This window comes from Phalaenopsis equestris, unplaced genomic scaffold (assembly GCF_001263595.1).
Source record: "Phalaenopsis equestris unplaced genomic scaffold, ASM126359v1 Scaffold235330, whole genome shotgun sequence".
In the NCBI taxonomy this organism is placed as follows: Eukaryota; Viridiplantae; Streptophyta; class Magnoliopsida; order Asparagales; family Orchidaceae; genus Phalaenopsis; species Phalaenopsis equestris.
The window spans coordinates 90,695-108,543 of NW_018253210.1; the positions used below are offsets into that span (position 1 = coordinate 90,695).

The following is a 17,849-nucleotide window of genomic DNA, read 5'->3' on the forward strand; positions in this document are numbered from 1 at the left end:
ACTCTCGCACACACACACACACACACACACACACAGATATATATATATATATATTTATATATATATATTAAATTATATTCGATTCATTCGCGCGCGGCGACGTAACAAAATGGGTGTCCTCCTTAGGCAAAATCGACGTTCTGGACGCGCCGGTGCAATCCGTTTTGTCATCCGGGGTCGCTCGGACGATGTCTTCGACAATCAGGTCAAAAACGCGTCGAAATTCAAATTTCACAAAATTTCGACCCGCGATCGATCGTTTCAAAAGGTTTATTCGAGCCCTCGACGAATAACAGTGCAAGCGATGCGAATCGTGGCGATCGGACGCGTCGACTCTCCGAATTGCGAAGTTAATGCGTGCGGGAGTGCGAATTGTGCAAAAGGTCACCCTAAGGCTCAAAAGGTCCTATAGGAATCCCTTTTGGGTTCCTCTTGTTGGTTTCATCCTTCTAAGTGTTAGAAGTCGATACCACACACGTGAAACCACAAAAGAGTACAGAAGCGGGTTGAATTTTTTTTAAGAGGTGGGTCCCGTTTCTAAGGTTCTAAGATAGTCGAAGAGAGATCCCTAAGGCTAGATCCTAAACCCTAAGCGGAAGACTAGACCTCACTAAAAATGAGGTCAACAGATGCTTAAGCTAAATAAAACTTTATATGAGCTATTAGAAGGTACAAGTCCAAATATCTCTCATTGACATGCCTTTGGATACGCAAATACTTTGCATAGAACAATGGAAAATTTAACTTAACAAAATTTGATATCAAATGAAATGAAACTATTTTCTTTGCATACTCATTAGTAGTAAAAAAGACACAAAGTTTAAAATTTTAAAAAAATAGTAGTAGAGAAATTTACTCATATTATCTTTGATAAAATAAATCCTTCCATTGCACCTATAGATGCAGAAGAAGAAGAGGAAATACTATCATAGTCAGAAAATTTGGGATTCAATAAATAGTGGAATGAGAATTATACAATGCCTATAGAATGGAGATACTCTATGAGTCATCCCAAAGATCTTATCACAGGAGATCCATCAGTTGGTGTTAGGACTAGAAATAGTCTAAAACAAGAAGATAGTCACACTGCATTTATATCCATGATTTACTCTACCAATATAAATAAGGCCCTAGTTGATTAGTTTTGGATTAGTGCTATGTAGGAAGATTTAAATCAATTCACAAAGAATGATATTTGGGAGATAGTGTGTAGGCCACCTGATTAGAGTATACTTGGTACTAAATTGGTATTCAAGAATTTAGATCAATTGTAAGGAACAAGATTGGATTAGTGGCTATAAGATACAATCAAGTTGAAGGAAAATATTTTGGGGAGACTTTATCTTTGTAGCCCCTAGAAACCATCTGTTTACTATTAGTTTTTTCATTTAAATTGTATCAGAGATGTAAAGTGTGCCCTTCTAAATTGTGTATATAAGAAAGATGTGTATGGTTGTATAACCAATCAGAACATTATTTATCTTTGTCGCTGATCTATCCTTTCATCCGATTGCTTTGAAAGAACCAATCAAAACTAGAAGCTACTAGGGAGATTGAAGAATAAATGATCGCGAAGTACCCACAATTGTTCTAGAGCTTAGGTATGAATTTAAGGATCAAATTCTTTTAAGAAGGGTAGTATGTAAGAACCAAAATTTGTTCTTACTTTTTTCCTTACACACAATTCTTCTTTTCTTTGTTTGCTTGATTCGTTGACATCGCCTTCCCGATTTGTTCGATCCACTGACTTCACTCCCTATAAATCAAGGCCGAAGGATAGGAAGCTATCATGACATCTCGTTCGCCCTCCCTCACCCTCCTTCTATAACCTCTGATCCCTTACCGAGCTCCCCCCTCGCTTGTTTCTCTTATTTGGCCCAAAACCATCTGTTGGTAACCAAACACTCGTGACATCGTCGCGCTTGGAACTCGTTGAGAAGGCAACGACGGGATTTTGCACCTTACTCCTCATTCTGTTCGCTTCAACCCGAAACCATTGAGGAAAGTAACCCTCGTTTGTATCCCCTTTCTCCCAACCACACAGCTGTTTCTTTGAATCCCATAAATCCTTCTTTCAATTGGTTCCTAACCCGGGATTTAGGGCAAACAAAAGAGAAACGAGATTTAAGAACCTATAGGATTAGATGGCTTTTTTTATTTACTGTTTGTTAGTTTATATGTTAAGCTTGTATGTCTTCCACAACAAACTTAATTCATGAATTATATTTACCTAAAGCAAAAAAAAAAAAAAAAAAAAAAACAAAATATTTTCTTGATTTTGCCAAATTCAATTAATTCATAATTTCTTTCTTTTAAAAATTTATAATAATAAATTATTGAAGGTAATAATAATAATAATAATAATAATAATAACAATAATAATAATAATAATAATAACAATAATAATAATAATAATAATAATAACAATAATAATAATAATAATAATAATAATAATAATAATAATAATAATAATAATGTTATACTTAATTTAATGGTAAAATTTAACTGCCTGATTATTTATATCTTATTTTCTAATTAGTATAGGATCGACATTGAATCGTCGAATTCGTAGAAGTATCACGTTTGCCGCCTCGAGCTAAGTAATTACTTTTTATTAGAGGATAAATGTAGACTTCTTAGTTAGGGGCATTAATCCTCGTTATTCATAGATTTATAGTTATTTTATAGGATTGTCTGTCATGTCCTTGTTACTCATTTTTTTTTATAGACTTCAATTATTATTTATGATGAAATCACTAACCGTCTTACTATATTGTTGCAAAATTCTTGCATGATTGAGTTAATTCTATAATTAGGATATTTTCTTTTGCTTGCACTTGTATTTGAAATTTGATTTGTCATATCACAAACCTGCATTAAATATCTTATTTATTTATCTATTATACCTGCAAAAAATGTTATATGCTTGTGTGTGATAGTATGTAGGTTAGTAAAAATATTTTTAGATATTAGCTAGTTGGGCTGATGGGTTCACAGAGTGACGACTCTACGGGAAATCGTTAGGTTTACTGAGTTGGTATTGATCTTCCCAGTTTTTGGGTGTCTATTAAAACCAATTAAATAAATAATAAATGAAAAACTGAATAATAAGAAACTTAATTGTTAATGATTGCATGTTTTTTATGATAAGTAAATATATTTGATGTTAATTTCTCTCTTTTTTCTCTATGATGTTATGTATACACGTAGTAATCGTCTCTATTTGTTGTTCATATTATATGCCTCATTTATCTTGTCGGTTGTGCTTTAATCATTTGTTGTTATTTATTGAGATTATTTCTCAAATCTACTTTTTAATATTTTGCATAACATGTTCTATTCAGTCGTCAGCAAGACCGTCTCCACCGGAGCAGACTTTTAAGTTTTAGATTCTCTCTTATTATTGTTTTTCTAGCTATTCTATTCTTTTCTTTTTGTTTGGGTAGATTTTTGTTATCATTTTAGTTTTGATTAAGCTAGTTTTCTTATTTCAATTCAGTTGTATCAGTAGAATATTTGTTATGGAATAAAAATTTACATTTTTTGGTTTATTCCTATCGTTATTTGCTTGCAATCTCTTCTTTGAAAATATAAAACAGGTTTAATTCATTTCATCATGCCTTGCATTATCAGGGTGTACCTTCTTTTTGACCTGGGGTGTGACATACTAGTCTTTAGATATTTTATAGGATTATCAATTTCCCTTTAGTATTAATTATATTTTATACATATGTGAGTAGGGTCTACAGTTGACTTGTCTTTATGCACTGTTACATAAATTTTTATTTATTAAATTAATTTTTGCTATCATAATATTTTCTTATCATACATATCACCTCAATGAAATGCACTATATTTTATTCATGCAGCTCATATTTTGATAGATTAATTATACTGGTCATATAACAACAACAACAACAACAACAAGTCTTTATCCCACTAAGCGGGGTTTAATTATGCTGATCATATGCTTATAAATTACATGTTGAAAATTTTCCTTTGAAGTATTTAAATTTATGTCTATATGTAGTGGAGTGTAGATAAGTAGAATATATTAAATTTTGACTAGTAGACCGATGAGCCCGTAGAATTACAACTCTTTAAGAAAATCATTTACTTTTTCATATGTTGGTGTTTTTTTTAACGGTTTCAGGTTATAGACGTGTAAATAAATGTACCATTAATCAATAAATGATTCTTGAATCACAATTAGAATGTTATAATCATATCTGGTATAGTGATTATGGATGATAGCATAAAAAGTTTATTGATTATATTATATATATATATAAATGATCAATCACCATAAATCATCTTAGAATATGAGACTTTTTATTTATGCAATGTTACTTTGGTCTGACGATTTAATGGTACTTAAATATCTAATGTAATATTATAGTTCGTACTCTTTCATTGCTCCTGTTGTATGCCCTCATAGCTTATTGTTTGGAATGAAACTTATTCATCTTCATTATTTTCTTATATTATGTTTATACCTATTAATATAAGAATTTATCTTTTGTGAATAAAAAATAAATCTTTTTATCTTATCTTCATATTTCATGTTGCTGGATATTCAGTTTTCTGGAATTGAGGTGTGCTAATATATATACTTGAATTTTTGGTTGAGTAAGTTTTTTGTTCCTCCCTTCGATTGCTAAGGGAAACAGTTTCACCAAGTTTTACACTATTTCCTCTGCTCATTTGCGTACTGTATTCCTAGCCATTTCAACAAAACTAAATTTTTGTAAAATATTATTTAATTCCTGCCAAAAATTAATTTTTGATTTTCACCTACCATCATTTAATAATCAAATACTGGAAAAATTTCACTCATTATGAAAAAGGTGCTCTCTTAGTTTTCATACATGTTAGCTTTTCTGCATGCCTTGCTCAGCACAGCCATGTGAAATTTGTTTTTGTATGAACATAATTCCCTTAATGTTAAAAGGAATTGCAACTACCTTTTTTTTTCATGTTTTTTTTAATGGTGCAATATGAGGCCTGACGTTACTCTCAACCAAGCATGCTATCTACAGAGTTCTCTGAGGAGACTCGATGCACTGGTACTGATATGGCCTCTTTCACATCTTCTATTGTTTCCATCAAAACAATTGCATCTTTCACGCGCTTGGCATGATAACTAATAAAAGGTGTAGATTATCATCATTCATTTGTTTTTGTAAATAATTATGGCATTATTTGTTTATACGAACTTATTTTCGGAGTGATCATACTCGTGAGATACATATTGGGGCATTAACATACACACCACAAAGTTCTTATATATTTACTTATCAAACACCCAAGCTTTCATATTTACATGCATACCACTCAAATTTTTAACATCACATGAAAAATATTACTATTATTAACTTTTTTAAAATGAAGCACACCTTTTCATTCATAAGTTAATGTAACTATCAAACTTTAGATGTCAGATATGTAAATACATCAGAATTGTGAGGTATGTATGTAAATTTCCTTATATTGCCATAGGTTTTGCACGTGGTGGTCTCTTTTGCAAGAAAGCAACTGCTTTTGGTCACTAGCTATTAGTGTTTGTACTATTGGTTGGACCAAAGCAACCTTAGATGCATTGTTATTGATGACCGGTATAAATAACGAATTCTCTTACTGTCTTTTCAATTTCTATTTCTGTAACTAGAAAATTTTCCTTTTTTTTCTTCTGTGTAGGCTGTCTAGCCCTGCTCTCAGAACACCTTACACAGTCCCTCGGCTGTATGTGCTTCATTGTCTACGGTTGGCTGCAGTTATGATGAGCCTAGCATAATTAGAGGGGAATAATGGTGGAAAACTATAACTCTAAGCTCATTGTCAAGTTCTTCGTTTCTGTTAATAATTAGCCTTAATTATAAATAACCGAGCCTTTCCTATCTTGTGATACAGTTTTTCTTCATCATTCTATTGCATCATTTCTCTATATTCAATGACATAAAACTGCCACTCTTCAATAAATAAGGGAACAAAAGAAAGAAGGCAGAAGCAAAACGTTTTAAAAAGAAGGAATTCATGACAGACCAGCCAATAATTATACACCAGAGAAGTGAATCAGCCCAAAAAAAAAAAGGTTCAGATCGAGGAATGAAATCCTATGAGCTTCTACAATACTGAAGAGTCATTAAATGGTCATCGCAAGGGGATGCCGGCAGCAGTGTCAACGACGTCGAAGTTTCTCGGAGCCGCCATATGCTATCGCGGATATGCTGCAGCGTTAGGAAGGGGTGTAGAGGTTGACCCCGGCATGAAATCTCCACCTGATATGGATTCCATATGAAGCAATGTTAGGTCATCAATTTTACAAATTAATTGTGAAAATGTGATCATTAAAGATAACATGCATGTCAAGGTAAATTATGTTGTAATGTACCAGTCAGAACTGTACTCATCAATTTTATAACTTAATGTAGTGATTGCATTACTAAAGGGCATTTACATTCATACCACCCACTTCCACTTCCCATGTATTTACATATTTGACATCTAATTTTTACTTTTTATAATTATATTTATAGGTAAGGTGGCATGTATGTAAAAACTGAAGTTTAGGTGTTAGATATGTAAATATATATGAATTGAATGATATGTATGCAAATCTTCCTAATGGTATTTTACTGCAGGGCTATAATAAGAGGTGGCGACGCCATAAGAGGCGCAGCCTCCAGCCCTGCCAAGCTTACATTTGCATTTGAAAATTTTCTCCGGTCAGCGGTCAGCCTGCATCCTGCCAACCCTGCCCGGGTACCCGCGCCGGAGGGCTTGCAAATTGCTATCATTACGCTAACCCTACTGTCTCTCTCTCTATCTCTATTAACAAAATGCCGTGTGGGAATCTCGATGCAGCACGAACGGTTTACATTAAGCACATAATAAAGTAATTAATATGGCCTAAACTGATTTTATTGTCTGCTTAGTAAATAAATAAATAATTAATTAAAGCCGGCTAAGGTCGCGTACAGCCCAGTTGCCCATCTCTGATTAGCTGTTGTGAAGTCTTCTCTGAAAACAAAGCTTGTAAAGCTAGTAATGTAGAGAGAGAGAGAGAGAGAGAGAGGAATAATAGGTGGCGGATCCAAGAAGCACGCCGGGGGAATCGGAAAGAAAAAAAAAATAAAAAATCTTTATTCACTATTTATTTCAACGGGCATTTACATTATTACATATATGTCATGTAATTTTTTGGTATTTACATATCTAACAGCTAAACTTTCATATTTACATAAATAACACTCAGAAAGTTTAGTATCACATCAAAAAGACCAATTATACTTACTTTTTAAATGTGAACTACAATTGTTCATATATATATATATATATATATATAAGACCCCAAAGTGTGTAAATGTAAATATAAAGTCTTAGGTGTTGGATATGTAAATACATAAAAGTTATGTGGTATTCATATAATTTTCCCTCTTATTTTATTTATTTCTAATTAGAAAATCTTCCCCCCCTTAACCTAACATATATTATACCACAGCAAATCGCATGCACGTCTCTTTCATGTTAGCATCTCTCTCTCTCTCTCTCTCTCTCAAACTCGCATCCCTTCAAATTGGACCAACACGAAGAAGAAACAATAATCTGAGAAAATGTGAGATGATGGGAGGCCTCAGACCAAAGTACCATCAAATTATAATAAAAGCATAAATTAAATATAGGTGTTAGGTCTATAATATTACACTGAATGATTTTATAGTAAATCTATAATAGCACCACGTAGAATAATACATAATAAAGTGAGGCAAATGTAATCACATAATGTTTGTTAATTCTGCTTACCTAATATTCACCCCTTCATTTCTAGAAGTATTAATGATTCAATTATTTTTCTTTACTAAGTAATATATAATCATAATTTTCATATATATTAGAAAAAATATGAATTGGGATATCTGAACAAGTTTTCATCATGAATTTTTTTTATTATAATTTTTATTAAGATATATCTAACAAATTGTTAAATATATTTTGAGATAAATATAATAGATGTATATATGGGAATATTTATGTACATCCCTCATAATTCTTGTATATTAAAATATTTAACACACAAACTCTCCTATTTACATGCATGCCACTCAAAATTTTAACATCACATCAAAAACATCACCATCGCTATTTTTGTAAAGGTGAAACAACTTTTGGCATAGGTTTATGACACCAAGGTGTTGAAAATGTAAATAGCAAACTTTAAGTGCCGCAATGTAAAAAAATAAACAATGTGCGGTATGTATATGTAAAACTCTCCTTAATATATAGCTGAAAAGAATTGGATACTACCCATGCATTCGTTTAAAAAAAAACAGCTAAAAGGCAGTGTATTTATTTTATGTTGCAAGGAAGACATGTGGAGCAAACAAAAGGTAGAACAAGTGGTCCCTTCCTCTTTGTTTTTGTCTCTTAATGCTTTCCATTTCCATAACTTAGGAATGTTTCTGCCCTAGACATGTAAAAAGCTCTCTCTCCCGCATAGCAAATGCTGTTTTTCTTTTATTTTTTAGTATTTTATTTAGTATTCTAATTGATTATGATTATTATTATTATTATAACAAAATAATACTGCTTTGTTGTATTGTGGGTGGTATGGCGTGTTGGCCTTTAAATTATTGCAGCCATAGTGCAGCACTCATGCTTTTGTTAACTCCTCTAATGGCAAAGCACATAGAAAGAGAATAGAATCCCCCATGTTAGGTGTTCATAGGCCGAGGCAATGGAGGTGAAAGCGTGATGACACGAGGCTTTTTGAGGGGGCATGCAAATGGTCATAGACGTGTATCTGCACTTGCCCTTTTCATGGCATATATAATTAAATAATATTTGATTTGCCCTTTTAAACAGTTTATAATTTCATTTGTTTTAGTGTTGGGCTCCATGCATGGCGTCACACTCAGTTCCAAGATTCAATGCATTCCATGCAAGCATAATCAATATGCCATTAATGAAAAAAGTGTTTTTGGATATCAATTATAAATGGTTGGATTGGGTTAATCAAGCTATTATGAGAGCCTGGATTAGATTGATCGATAAGTTGTTGACTATAAATGTGCTAGACCTGTCTTCAACTCATGAACTAGGTTTTGGCAGCTAGTAGTTCATATCTCTATTGCTGTTTTTTTAGTTCGTAAGTTTGACTCATGTTCCTCTACTCAACTATTATTTCATGAAAAAAAATCTAAATGTATTATTGATTGTCTCGTGCACCAAATATATATATATATATATATATATATATGTTATTTGTAGTATATATATATATTCATATGCTATATTTCTATTGTAGTTCTTGCACTCCCTTTAATAGATATGGATACGTTAAGAAAAAAATAGAATTCCTTACAATTTGAAAATCGTCAAACTTGAAGCGTTGTCTGAAATGTAGAGTCATTCTGAATGCCATAAAGTTGCCAATAAATTTGTCTTTATTTGACTCTTAGGCAAAAAATTGTCATTCACAAAGGCTATATGCCCAAGATACTCAACAAGTCATCTAAGATAATCACTAACTAACTAGGTTTATCAAATGCCAATTCTCATTTGTCTAAAAATCATGCTTATTAATTAACCATAAATTATAATTGCATGCTACATAACTAGCTACATTGAGCTCTATTTATCTACTCACTAAATAATCATATTATCTATTGATGATGCAAAACCAATTTTGATCTTTGTCAATTCAAAAAGGGTCAAGTATAAGAGTGAAGAACTCTTTGCTTATGATAAGTGAAGGTCTCAAAATTATGTTTGATAGTCTAATGAAATTATTTATCAAAAAAACATTTTAATATTCTTATTATTTTCATATAGGTATCACATTCACCCCTCTTGCTTCCAACTTCATTATCACTACTACATACTGTAGTTGTCTTCATTCGCGATGTTACTTCTCTATAAATTAAGTTTAATCACCAAATTCATAGGATTCTTCAACTCAACTTTGAGACCGCCTCTCATACAAATACCAATTGTACTCTTCAACATAATCATACAGGGAAGGAGAGATCAGATGTTAGATTACGTTTTTTTAGATATATAACTGGGCTAGCTTAGTTGATTTTTACTGTTTTGAGCTAGGAACATAGAAGCCAAAGATGAATTTTTACTATTTTGACTTAGGAACATAGAAGTCGAATTTTAGAGGAAAATCTAAAAAATTTTGGTGAGCTGCTGTGCTAGAAATGAAGGCTGAAGTATTTGAGCTTGTTGAGCCTAACATCACTTCTTACATGATGGGGAAGATGAACATGACAAAGATATTTTTATTTACCAAAAAATATTCATAAATCAAAATCTACAAAAATATTATTAAAAATACAACTAATGCTAACATTTTTTGCTTATATACTCCATTTTAAGAGGCATCAGGCAATACAATTTTAAAAAAACCTACAACATCAACTTTCATTATGATGACTTTTTTATCCTAAAGAGCCCTGAATTAATTCTTTCACATTAACATCTATGTTCCTCATACAATGTAGAAACAATGAAGGTCAAGACTAACCTCATGATGAGATTCTTGTCCAAATTAGCTCATTCTTGATTTCATGAAATTTTATTATCATGATACCTTTTGACCTGGATTCATTGACGTGTTATATAATGACTTAAGAAATTTTCTTAGGCAAACCTATAAGGACATTAGTAGACATATTTATCTTGTTTTTATTTTATTATAGTGCCTTTTATTGCATGACCGAAGACATTTAAATTAGACAGTTTATATACAATGTACTTCATCTATTTGCCAATTTTTTCTCACCTCCAAGCCCACTTTAAGAATCCTTAACATCTTCAAATATCTCATTTCTATGTCCAAATCTTGTAATTTACCCTCAAGAATTATTATATTGGACTATATATTCTTTAGAAAACATTGCTACAACTATTCCCTAGATTAATCCATTTAATAAGATTTTTAGAATATTTTATGCCATAAACCAGATCATCTTTTGCAGCTATATAAACTAAAACATATATGTCATTAGCATAACCAACAATATTTCAACACTAAAATCTTTCTTTCCTTTTTGTTGGAGATCTCTAATTCTTATTACTTCGAAATGATGTTGAACGATATACACAATCTACCAAAATGATATGCTAGTTATAAGAAAATTTGAAAATAAAAATGCTTTGACATTCTTAAAACAAGATTCTAACTTATTAGGGGTTAAAGCTATAAAAAAATATTATGTCAATGTATGTATTCATTAATTCAATAGATATAGCCTTTTAAAATGATGATAGTTATAATAGAGATATTGATTATACTATAGATAATCTCTTTCTATGACTCTGTGAATGAATACACTCTTTTGGGATGAATGAATACCTAGCCACGTTGAAAATATCAATATTAAGCAAGCCATTTCATTTAATACTCCTTTTATTAACATCAATGCTTTCAGTGGTCACCTTTTCAAGAGCATTTCCATAACACTTTTAGCTTTCCTTTTCGGTTGGGTAGATAAAAGAAGCTCGTGTTCCCTCAAGCATTTGGAGGGTATTCTATTTCAACTTCTTAAAAACTTGAATGTTAACTCAAACTTTAATACGAGGAGTGTCAATTTTAGAAACTATAGACTCAAAATTTATCCCTGGATTAAATGATAATCTTATAAAATTGAATTCTTCACTCTGTCTTACTTTTGGAAGAGTTTGAACTTTATTTTTTTTTCCAAAGAACTCTTACTATAATAGCTTCACAGATAATCACTAGAACACCAACATCCTCAATAATGACCTGCTCACTACTAAAACAATTTTCTTAACACCATACAATCTCCATGAAGCTAGAGGATCTCCCTTCGTATCCATCTTAATTTATGGAGGACCCAATTCATATTAGGCGTCTTTCATTGACTCAATTACGAAATTTTTCATGTAAGCATCTCTACTAAAACAAAACTCTTAATATAAATAGAACTTGCTTGTTTGACAACCTCCTTGCACTTCTTCCTAGGCCTATCATTGAAAACCTCCTCATCGCTAACCATAAGAGCTTAAGAAAAAGTTACCAAATAAGAATCAATGACTATAACACAAGCAACATATAAATTAAAACTTTTACTTTCCCACAAATGAATCTCACTAAGTCGTTCATGAGCTATTTTTACTAATGTTTTTGCGCTAAAATGATCAAAACACTTGAGAGACTCAAAAAGTTGTTTAATCATTAAAGCAAAATTCTCCTTTGGAATTTAATTTCTTTGCAGAGTACAAACAACTATAAATTGGTGGTTCTTACGAGAAGAATTTCTAACGAAAGACCAACTATTAACTAATCAGACTCACCACCACAAAATATCAGCTAACCAATCTAGTATTATTGACTTTTTCTTGAAAATCGATGGTCATTGGTTGAACCTAAAGATGATAGCCCTATCAAATGCAATTCTAAACTTTAAGTCAAAATATCTCTCTAAGATTCTCCTTCGAATCTCTCCAATTTTCTTGAAATTCCTTTATAGTCTTATTCAACTCTCCCTTCCCTATCAAAAGAATATAATCAACCATTTTATATATCAATATGCTAAGAAAATTTTCAAGATTTAGTCTCTTTAAAATCTCTAATCCCTTTTTTGCTTGAGTTTTATCATTAATAAGCTCTAAGATTGGATCTAGTATGCACATTGGGTCAAAATTAAAAGAGTGTGTGTTCATAGATCATTATATATCACCATTTATACATTTAGTCAAGTTTAGGAAGAAAAATCTCTTCTTGAAAACTTGAGAAAATATTTCAAGACTGTGGGCAAGACAACATATGACAAAATGTATGCGCATTCTTGTCCTAATTTTTAGTCTTATGAGATTTTGCCATAACAAATGGTGTAGTGTGTCCTCCTTGAAGTAGCATCTAATCCTATATATGCATGTGAGACAAAAACATGCTTGGCCTTAGAGACAAAAATTACCTCATGAACTTAAAAAAAACAAGCAAATTTATACTGGCTATAAATAGTAAGATTAACAATATATATATATATATATATATATATATAGAAAAAAGAAGAAGAATATATTAGCATATAGATTCTGTAACCGCCATATGTTTTGTTCAGATTAAATTTGATGAAAGCTACTACGTTATCCTTTATATGTTACACATGCGTGGAGTGCAGTAGAACAGTAAGCACGAGAAGAATGTTTCAATGGTTTTCATGCTACGAAAAATTCAGGCAATATTTTATCTCCATTCTTCTGCTTAAGTTTCCATTTAGAACATTAATATATATATATATATATATATACAGCTCATAGCTTGATGGGGATTATAAATGAATTGGAAGAGTTGAACCATAGAGAATAAAAAAACTGCATTTTGTGATTATATGACAGCAAATAGAATTAGAAAGCTGTCACGTATGAAATAAAATATGTAACATGCTAACATTACATAGGTATCATGGTTGTTGCATCTTATGACTTTAGAGGGAAAAAGAATGAGGTTGGTGGCTTATGCATACCTCATCATATTAATGTCAACAAACTGGAAATAATATATATGTCATGTCATAAGTACTGGATGCTTTAGGTAGAGAGATGAACAACTAGCACAACTTAATTTTTTTTAATATATATATATATATATACATATATATAGTTTAGCAATCATTAAAGAGTATGTGGGAGATTACAATCTCTTAACTGCTTATTAATTGGGTTTGCATCAATTAATCACTTCTTAATCTAGGAATCACTACTTTCATTGTTATTCATGAGTTCTAGCCATTTTTCTTTCACTTTTTAATATCTAATAAATTAAAATAAATAACAATCATTCTTAAACTAAAATAAAAAGGTTATGAGTTCATGAATTATAAACAATTATCTCCATTTAGAAACGAAATGAAACAATAAGAAAATAAACAAATGGTCTACTTGAATTGTATGATAGTTTTGTACATAAATTAAAATATAAATAAGCTTGTATTTAAATCCACAAAGAAGGAAATTATAGTTAAAGAAATGTTTTTTAAAACTTCTTTAAAAATTAAATTATTATTTTTATTATTTATATTTATATTGTAAAGTGTAAAGAAATGCATGATTAAAGAGTGGCATATGTGTTTTAGAACAAAATATTATCTAATTAACATGATTATATATATATATTTTTTAATTGGAAAATAGCAAGATTATTCTAAGAACGTATCATGAAATATCTTAAAAAATTCATCATGAAACTTCTTACCGGCTTCTTCGAATTAAAATATATCCACTTCAAAATAGAAGTGACACCATATATGGTTGCGTGGAGTAGAAAGCCATATGAAAAGGAGTTGAAGAATTGCGATGATGAACGTTATAAATATGAACTCAGTAGCTGAAATGACTTAACATATTTATAATCTTATTCAATAATTATCATTTAATACTTTTGAAATCATTTCCTCAAACAATACATTCAAAACAATATATCTAGCCAAATTTACACACATACCACAAAATTATTATACATTTACATATCTAACCCCTAAAGCATAAAAACCTAAAAGTGATATTTTTGATGAATATGAAAGTTTAGTTGTTTGATATCTAATTACATTAGACTAGTGTGGTGTATATATATGTATAGCCCTCGGAAAGATTTATTTTTCATTATAGTGAAGCAAAAGAGCTGCTCATTAAATTAGTACGAAAAAGGTCTTAAATGCTTTAGCAGAGATAAGATAATTTTTTTTTACTATTCTAGCAATATCTTAACCGTTGGTTCAAACACTTTTATCTTCAATTATAAATCGGTTTATCATGGCAGAAAGCAATTAAGATTAAGTTATATTTGGCACTTTTATGATTAAGGTGTTTCCTTAACTTCCATGCATGCAAATGGCATTAATATTGTTAGAAATTACAGCGTTGGAGTCGATTGGCATTGATGTGATTTCATGTATTTATGACGATTTTCTCTTGATAGGAAACAACTTGGGAACCTAAAAACAGGCTAATCTAAACGGAATAGCATTACGTTTAGCTAAGTGCCACATAAGTATTCATATCGAGGGATATATCCACTGAATAACATTGCACTATTTTATTAAGTATATTATGTATCAAAAGAAGTCATATAAATAGTTTTTATTAATATGAAAGCTATGGTAAATCAGAGATCATACTTGACCAAAGTTAGAAGACAAATAATGGCCATAAAATCGGATCAAGTACAGGAGACTGAACTATAGGGTGTAAATAACAACAAGAATAATAATAATAATAATAATAATGAAGCATTTGAATTACATGTATGCAAAATATAGGCCTTAAAGCTATGTAATGGGGGAAAAATTAAGCTTATAAATATTCATCCTAAATCTAACTTCGACCTTCATAAAGGGTTTCATTATAAATAAAATAACCCATGTGCTAAAATTTTAGTGTCAACGAATGCCATAATCTTTCCTTCTCAATTATGACCTGAAATGATGACTGCATTTAATCCAAAATGCTGTCATTTTGCCCCTTACGCTGGTCTTTCCTTGCCTATTGGTAAAATTATGATTAAATTTGTTCGAAATATATGCCAACAACATCTGCTCTAAGGGAAAATGCTGTTTTCCTATAATTTCGAAACTTATAGTTAAATTCATGTTTAGGATGGCCCATAGCTTTCATCAAAGTTAGGTGAGAGAGAGAGAGAGAGAGAGAAAGAGAGAGAGAGAGAGAGAGAGAGAGAGGGGCGTGGGGAGGCATCTCCAAGCCTCCAACCATATGAACAAGGACTGAAGTGTCCACAATAACTTATCTTGATATGTAGCTCAAGTAAACTTATAAAAAAATAAAAAAAAAATCAAAGGCTCATGAAGTCCTAAAAGCCATATCATGCATAGACTAATGGATTTAGATTAGCTCCTCCATTTATGGCATCTCAAGCCTACACAAGTAGCTGTGTGGCACAATGATTATACTGCCTTATCATATATATATATATATATATATATATATATATATATATATATAAATATATATTATTCACCAAATAAAACTCGGTCGCAACTTAGACACTAATGAACTACCAAGCACCGAAGGAGGAGTTGTAAAACCTTAATCATGAGGAACAAATGATGTTCCACTCAGACTTCCACTCCACACCATGACTTCTCAATGAAGAACAAATCTACTACCTCCATGAAGAAACTTTTTGGTTCCAATGTTCCTTTCACCAACTTATGTTGGGAACAACATTATACTTCTTAATGATTCCTTCCCATGACCTTTTATGTCCTTTTTTCCATCCATCCATTATTGGACCAAGCATTAAATGAAATAAAAAATGGTTGGGACTTTAGAGCATGCATGACTTGCATTCAAAACAAAACCATAACCTTAATTAAAAAAAAAAATAAAACAATTGTGTTACCTCTGATTCATCCTCAAGTCCAAGTTTATTCACCAAGTACTTCTTCAGCAACCTAACTGTCATCCTCCCATCCCTACACAAACACAAAGTAAAAAAGATTCAGAAGCCTTATCTTCTAAAAACCAAGCCTTGAGCTCCTACAAGAAGAAATAAAAATTACTTGATCCTCAAGTAGCTCTTGGGAATCTGAGGCAAAAACGGCTCCCTCACTCTGCATTTAACACGGCATTAAAAATTCATCAACATCACAAGAAGAAAACCCTAACTCCAAACTCATCATGAAGCCTTCTAAAAGTTCACATACACATAAAAGTTCAAAAAAAAACAAAAAAAAAAAAAAAAAGGAATTTTTACTTACTGGTTCTGTGCTGCTTTAAGCATGAACCAGACCCCAACCGGAGCTCTCGCCGGCATGTTCATCAACCTCACCTCTCCAGACGCCGGCTGTCCGACTCCCATTGCAAACCACGGCGGATAAAATACTCCGAGATGCTGCGGGGGCTGCGGCGGCGGCGGAAACATCGAAAGATTCATGTTTTCCTGCCGCGGACCAAAAAGCTCAAGTTCCGTCGAAAGCGGCTGAACCGAACGGCCGCCCGTCTGAGAACCGCGACTTAACTGCGGTCTAAGTCCGACGCCGAGCTGCAGCCAGCTGTCACGGCATTGATCTCCTCCGGCGTCTCTAGAGCTGGTTCCGACCTCCTCCTCCTCCTCCTCCTCGCCGTTACTCAAACCAGCCATGAATTCCGGCGATTTCAAAGCCTTGGTCCGCTTCTCGAAATAGGGATCCGTGAAGTATCCTCCATAGCAGTCGTAGTGTCGCCGGAGGAGGTTTCTGGCCGGCACCATGGTTTCATGAGCTCCTTTGCTCGGCTGATCCGCTCCTCTTTTTGCTGGAAGAAGAAGTGGATGGAGAGGAGAAGGTGTTGGGTGCCATGGAGGGAGGAACCAGGAGAGAAAAGAAGAGCTTTTGGATCTGTCTTTCTATTAATTCCTCTTCTTTGGAAGCTTGTGGTGATCAAGTAGTTGCAGACAGATCCGGGAGAGAGAAAAGATGTGAGGCAAAGCAGCCTCTATATATATATATATATATATATACATAAAAGGATGGGAAATTAAAATAAATATGTAGAATTATTCGAGTGTTAGATAAAGTCTTTAAACGTGGAATTTAGAATGGTTAGGCATGCCTCTCATCTACTATATATGATTATGAGAAAAAAATAATGCATGATTATGCGTAGGAATTAAATTGGATTCATATGTTTTCTTTTTCCATTTTTTTTTTTTCGCTTTCTTATTATTAAATTATAAGAGAATGATTTCATTCATTTTCTCTTTAAAATTTGAATTGATTTAATGCAAATGAGTTTTAAACATCTAAATTACATTGCACCTGTTGTATAAAAAAGATGAGATGATTAACCATCATTCTACAAAGAAGAATATATATATATATGTG

The 17,849-nt window shown here is 32.0% G+C and overlaps 2 protein-coding genes across 3 annotated transcripts in view; one reads left to right on the plus strand and one right to left on the minus strand.

Moving 5' to 3' along the window:
* Nucleotides 1-5,989, plus strand: part of LOC110039115 — a 53,563-nt gene extending 47,574 nt beyond the window's left edge. Inside the window, exons 2-4 of one of the 2 annotated variants that reach the window (XM_020744073.1) lie at nt 5,500-5,615; nt 5,698-5,810; nt 5,911-5,989. In XM_020744073.1, the coding sequence (XP_020599732.1) occupies nt 5,500-5,615; nt 5,698-5,780 (199 nt within the window). In that variant the 3' untranslated portion in view covers nt 5,781-5,810; nt 5,911-5,989. The remainder of the gene's footprint in view (nt 1-5,499; nt 5,616-5,697; nt 5,811-5,910) is intronic. The other variant, XR_002295488.1, reaches the window with a different exon arrangement.
* A 104-nt stretch (nt 5,990-6,093) lies between these two features.
* Nucleotides 6,094-17,424, minus strand: LOC110039114. Its single transcript, XM_020744072.1, has 4 exons — nt 16,746-17,424; nt 16,548-16,598; nt 16,388-16,460; nt 6,094-6,278 (listed from the first exon to the last, which is right to left on the minus strand). Exons 1-4 carry the CDS (start codon nt 17,234-17,236, stop codon nt 6,114-6,116), a joined length of 780 nt encoding a protein of 259 aa, XP_020599731.1. The 5' UTR covers nt 17,237-17,424; the 3' UTR covers nt 6,094-6,113.
* Nucleotides 17,425-17,849: the final 425 nt, after the last annotated feature.

What these genes read in the sequence shown, in the direction of transcription:
- LOC110039114 (XM_020744072.1), bottom strand. Translation starts at nt 17,236, where the DNA reads ATGGTGCCGGCCAGAAACCTCCTCCGGCGACACTACGACTGCTATGGA. An exon ending in AAGAGCTACTTGAGGATCAA is followed by an intron (nt 16,461 to 16,547) that starts GTAATTTTTATT and finishes GTGTTTGTGTAG; the next exon opens with GGATGGGAGGATGACAGTTA. An exon ending in GACTTGAGGATGAATCAGAG is followed by an intron (nt 6,279 to 16,387) that starts GTAACACAATTG and finishes AATCCATATCAG; the next exon opens with GTGGAGATTTCATGCCGGGG.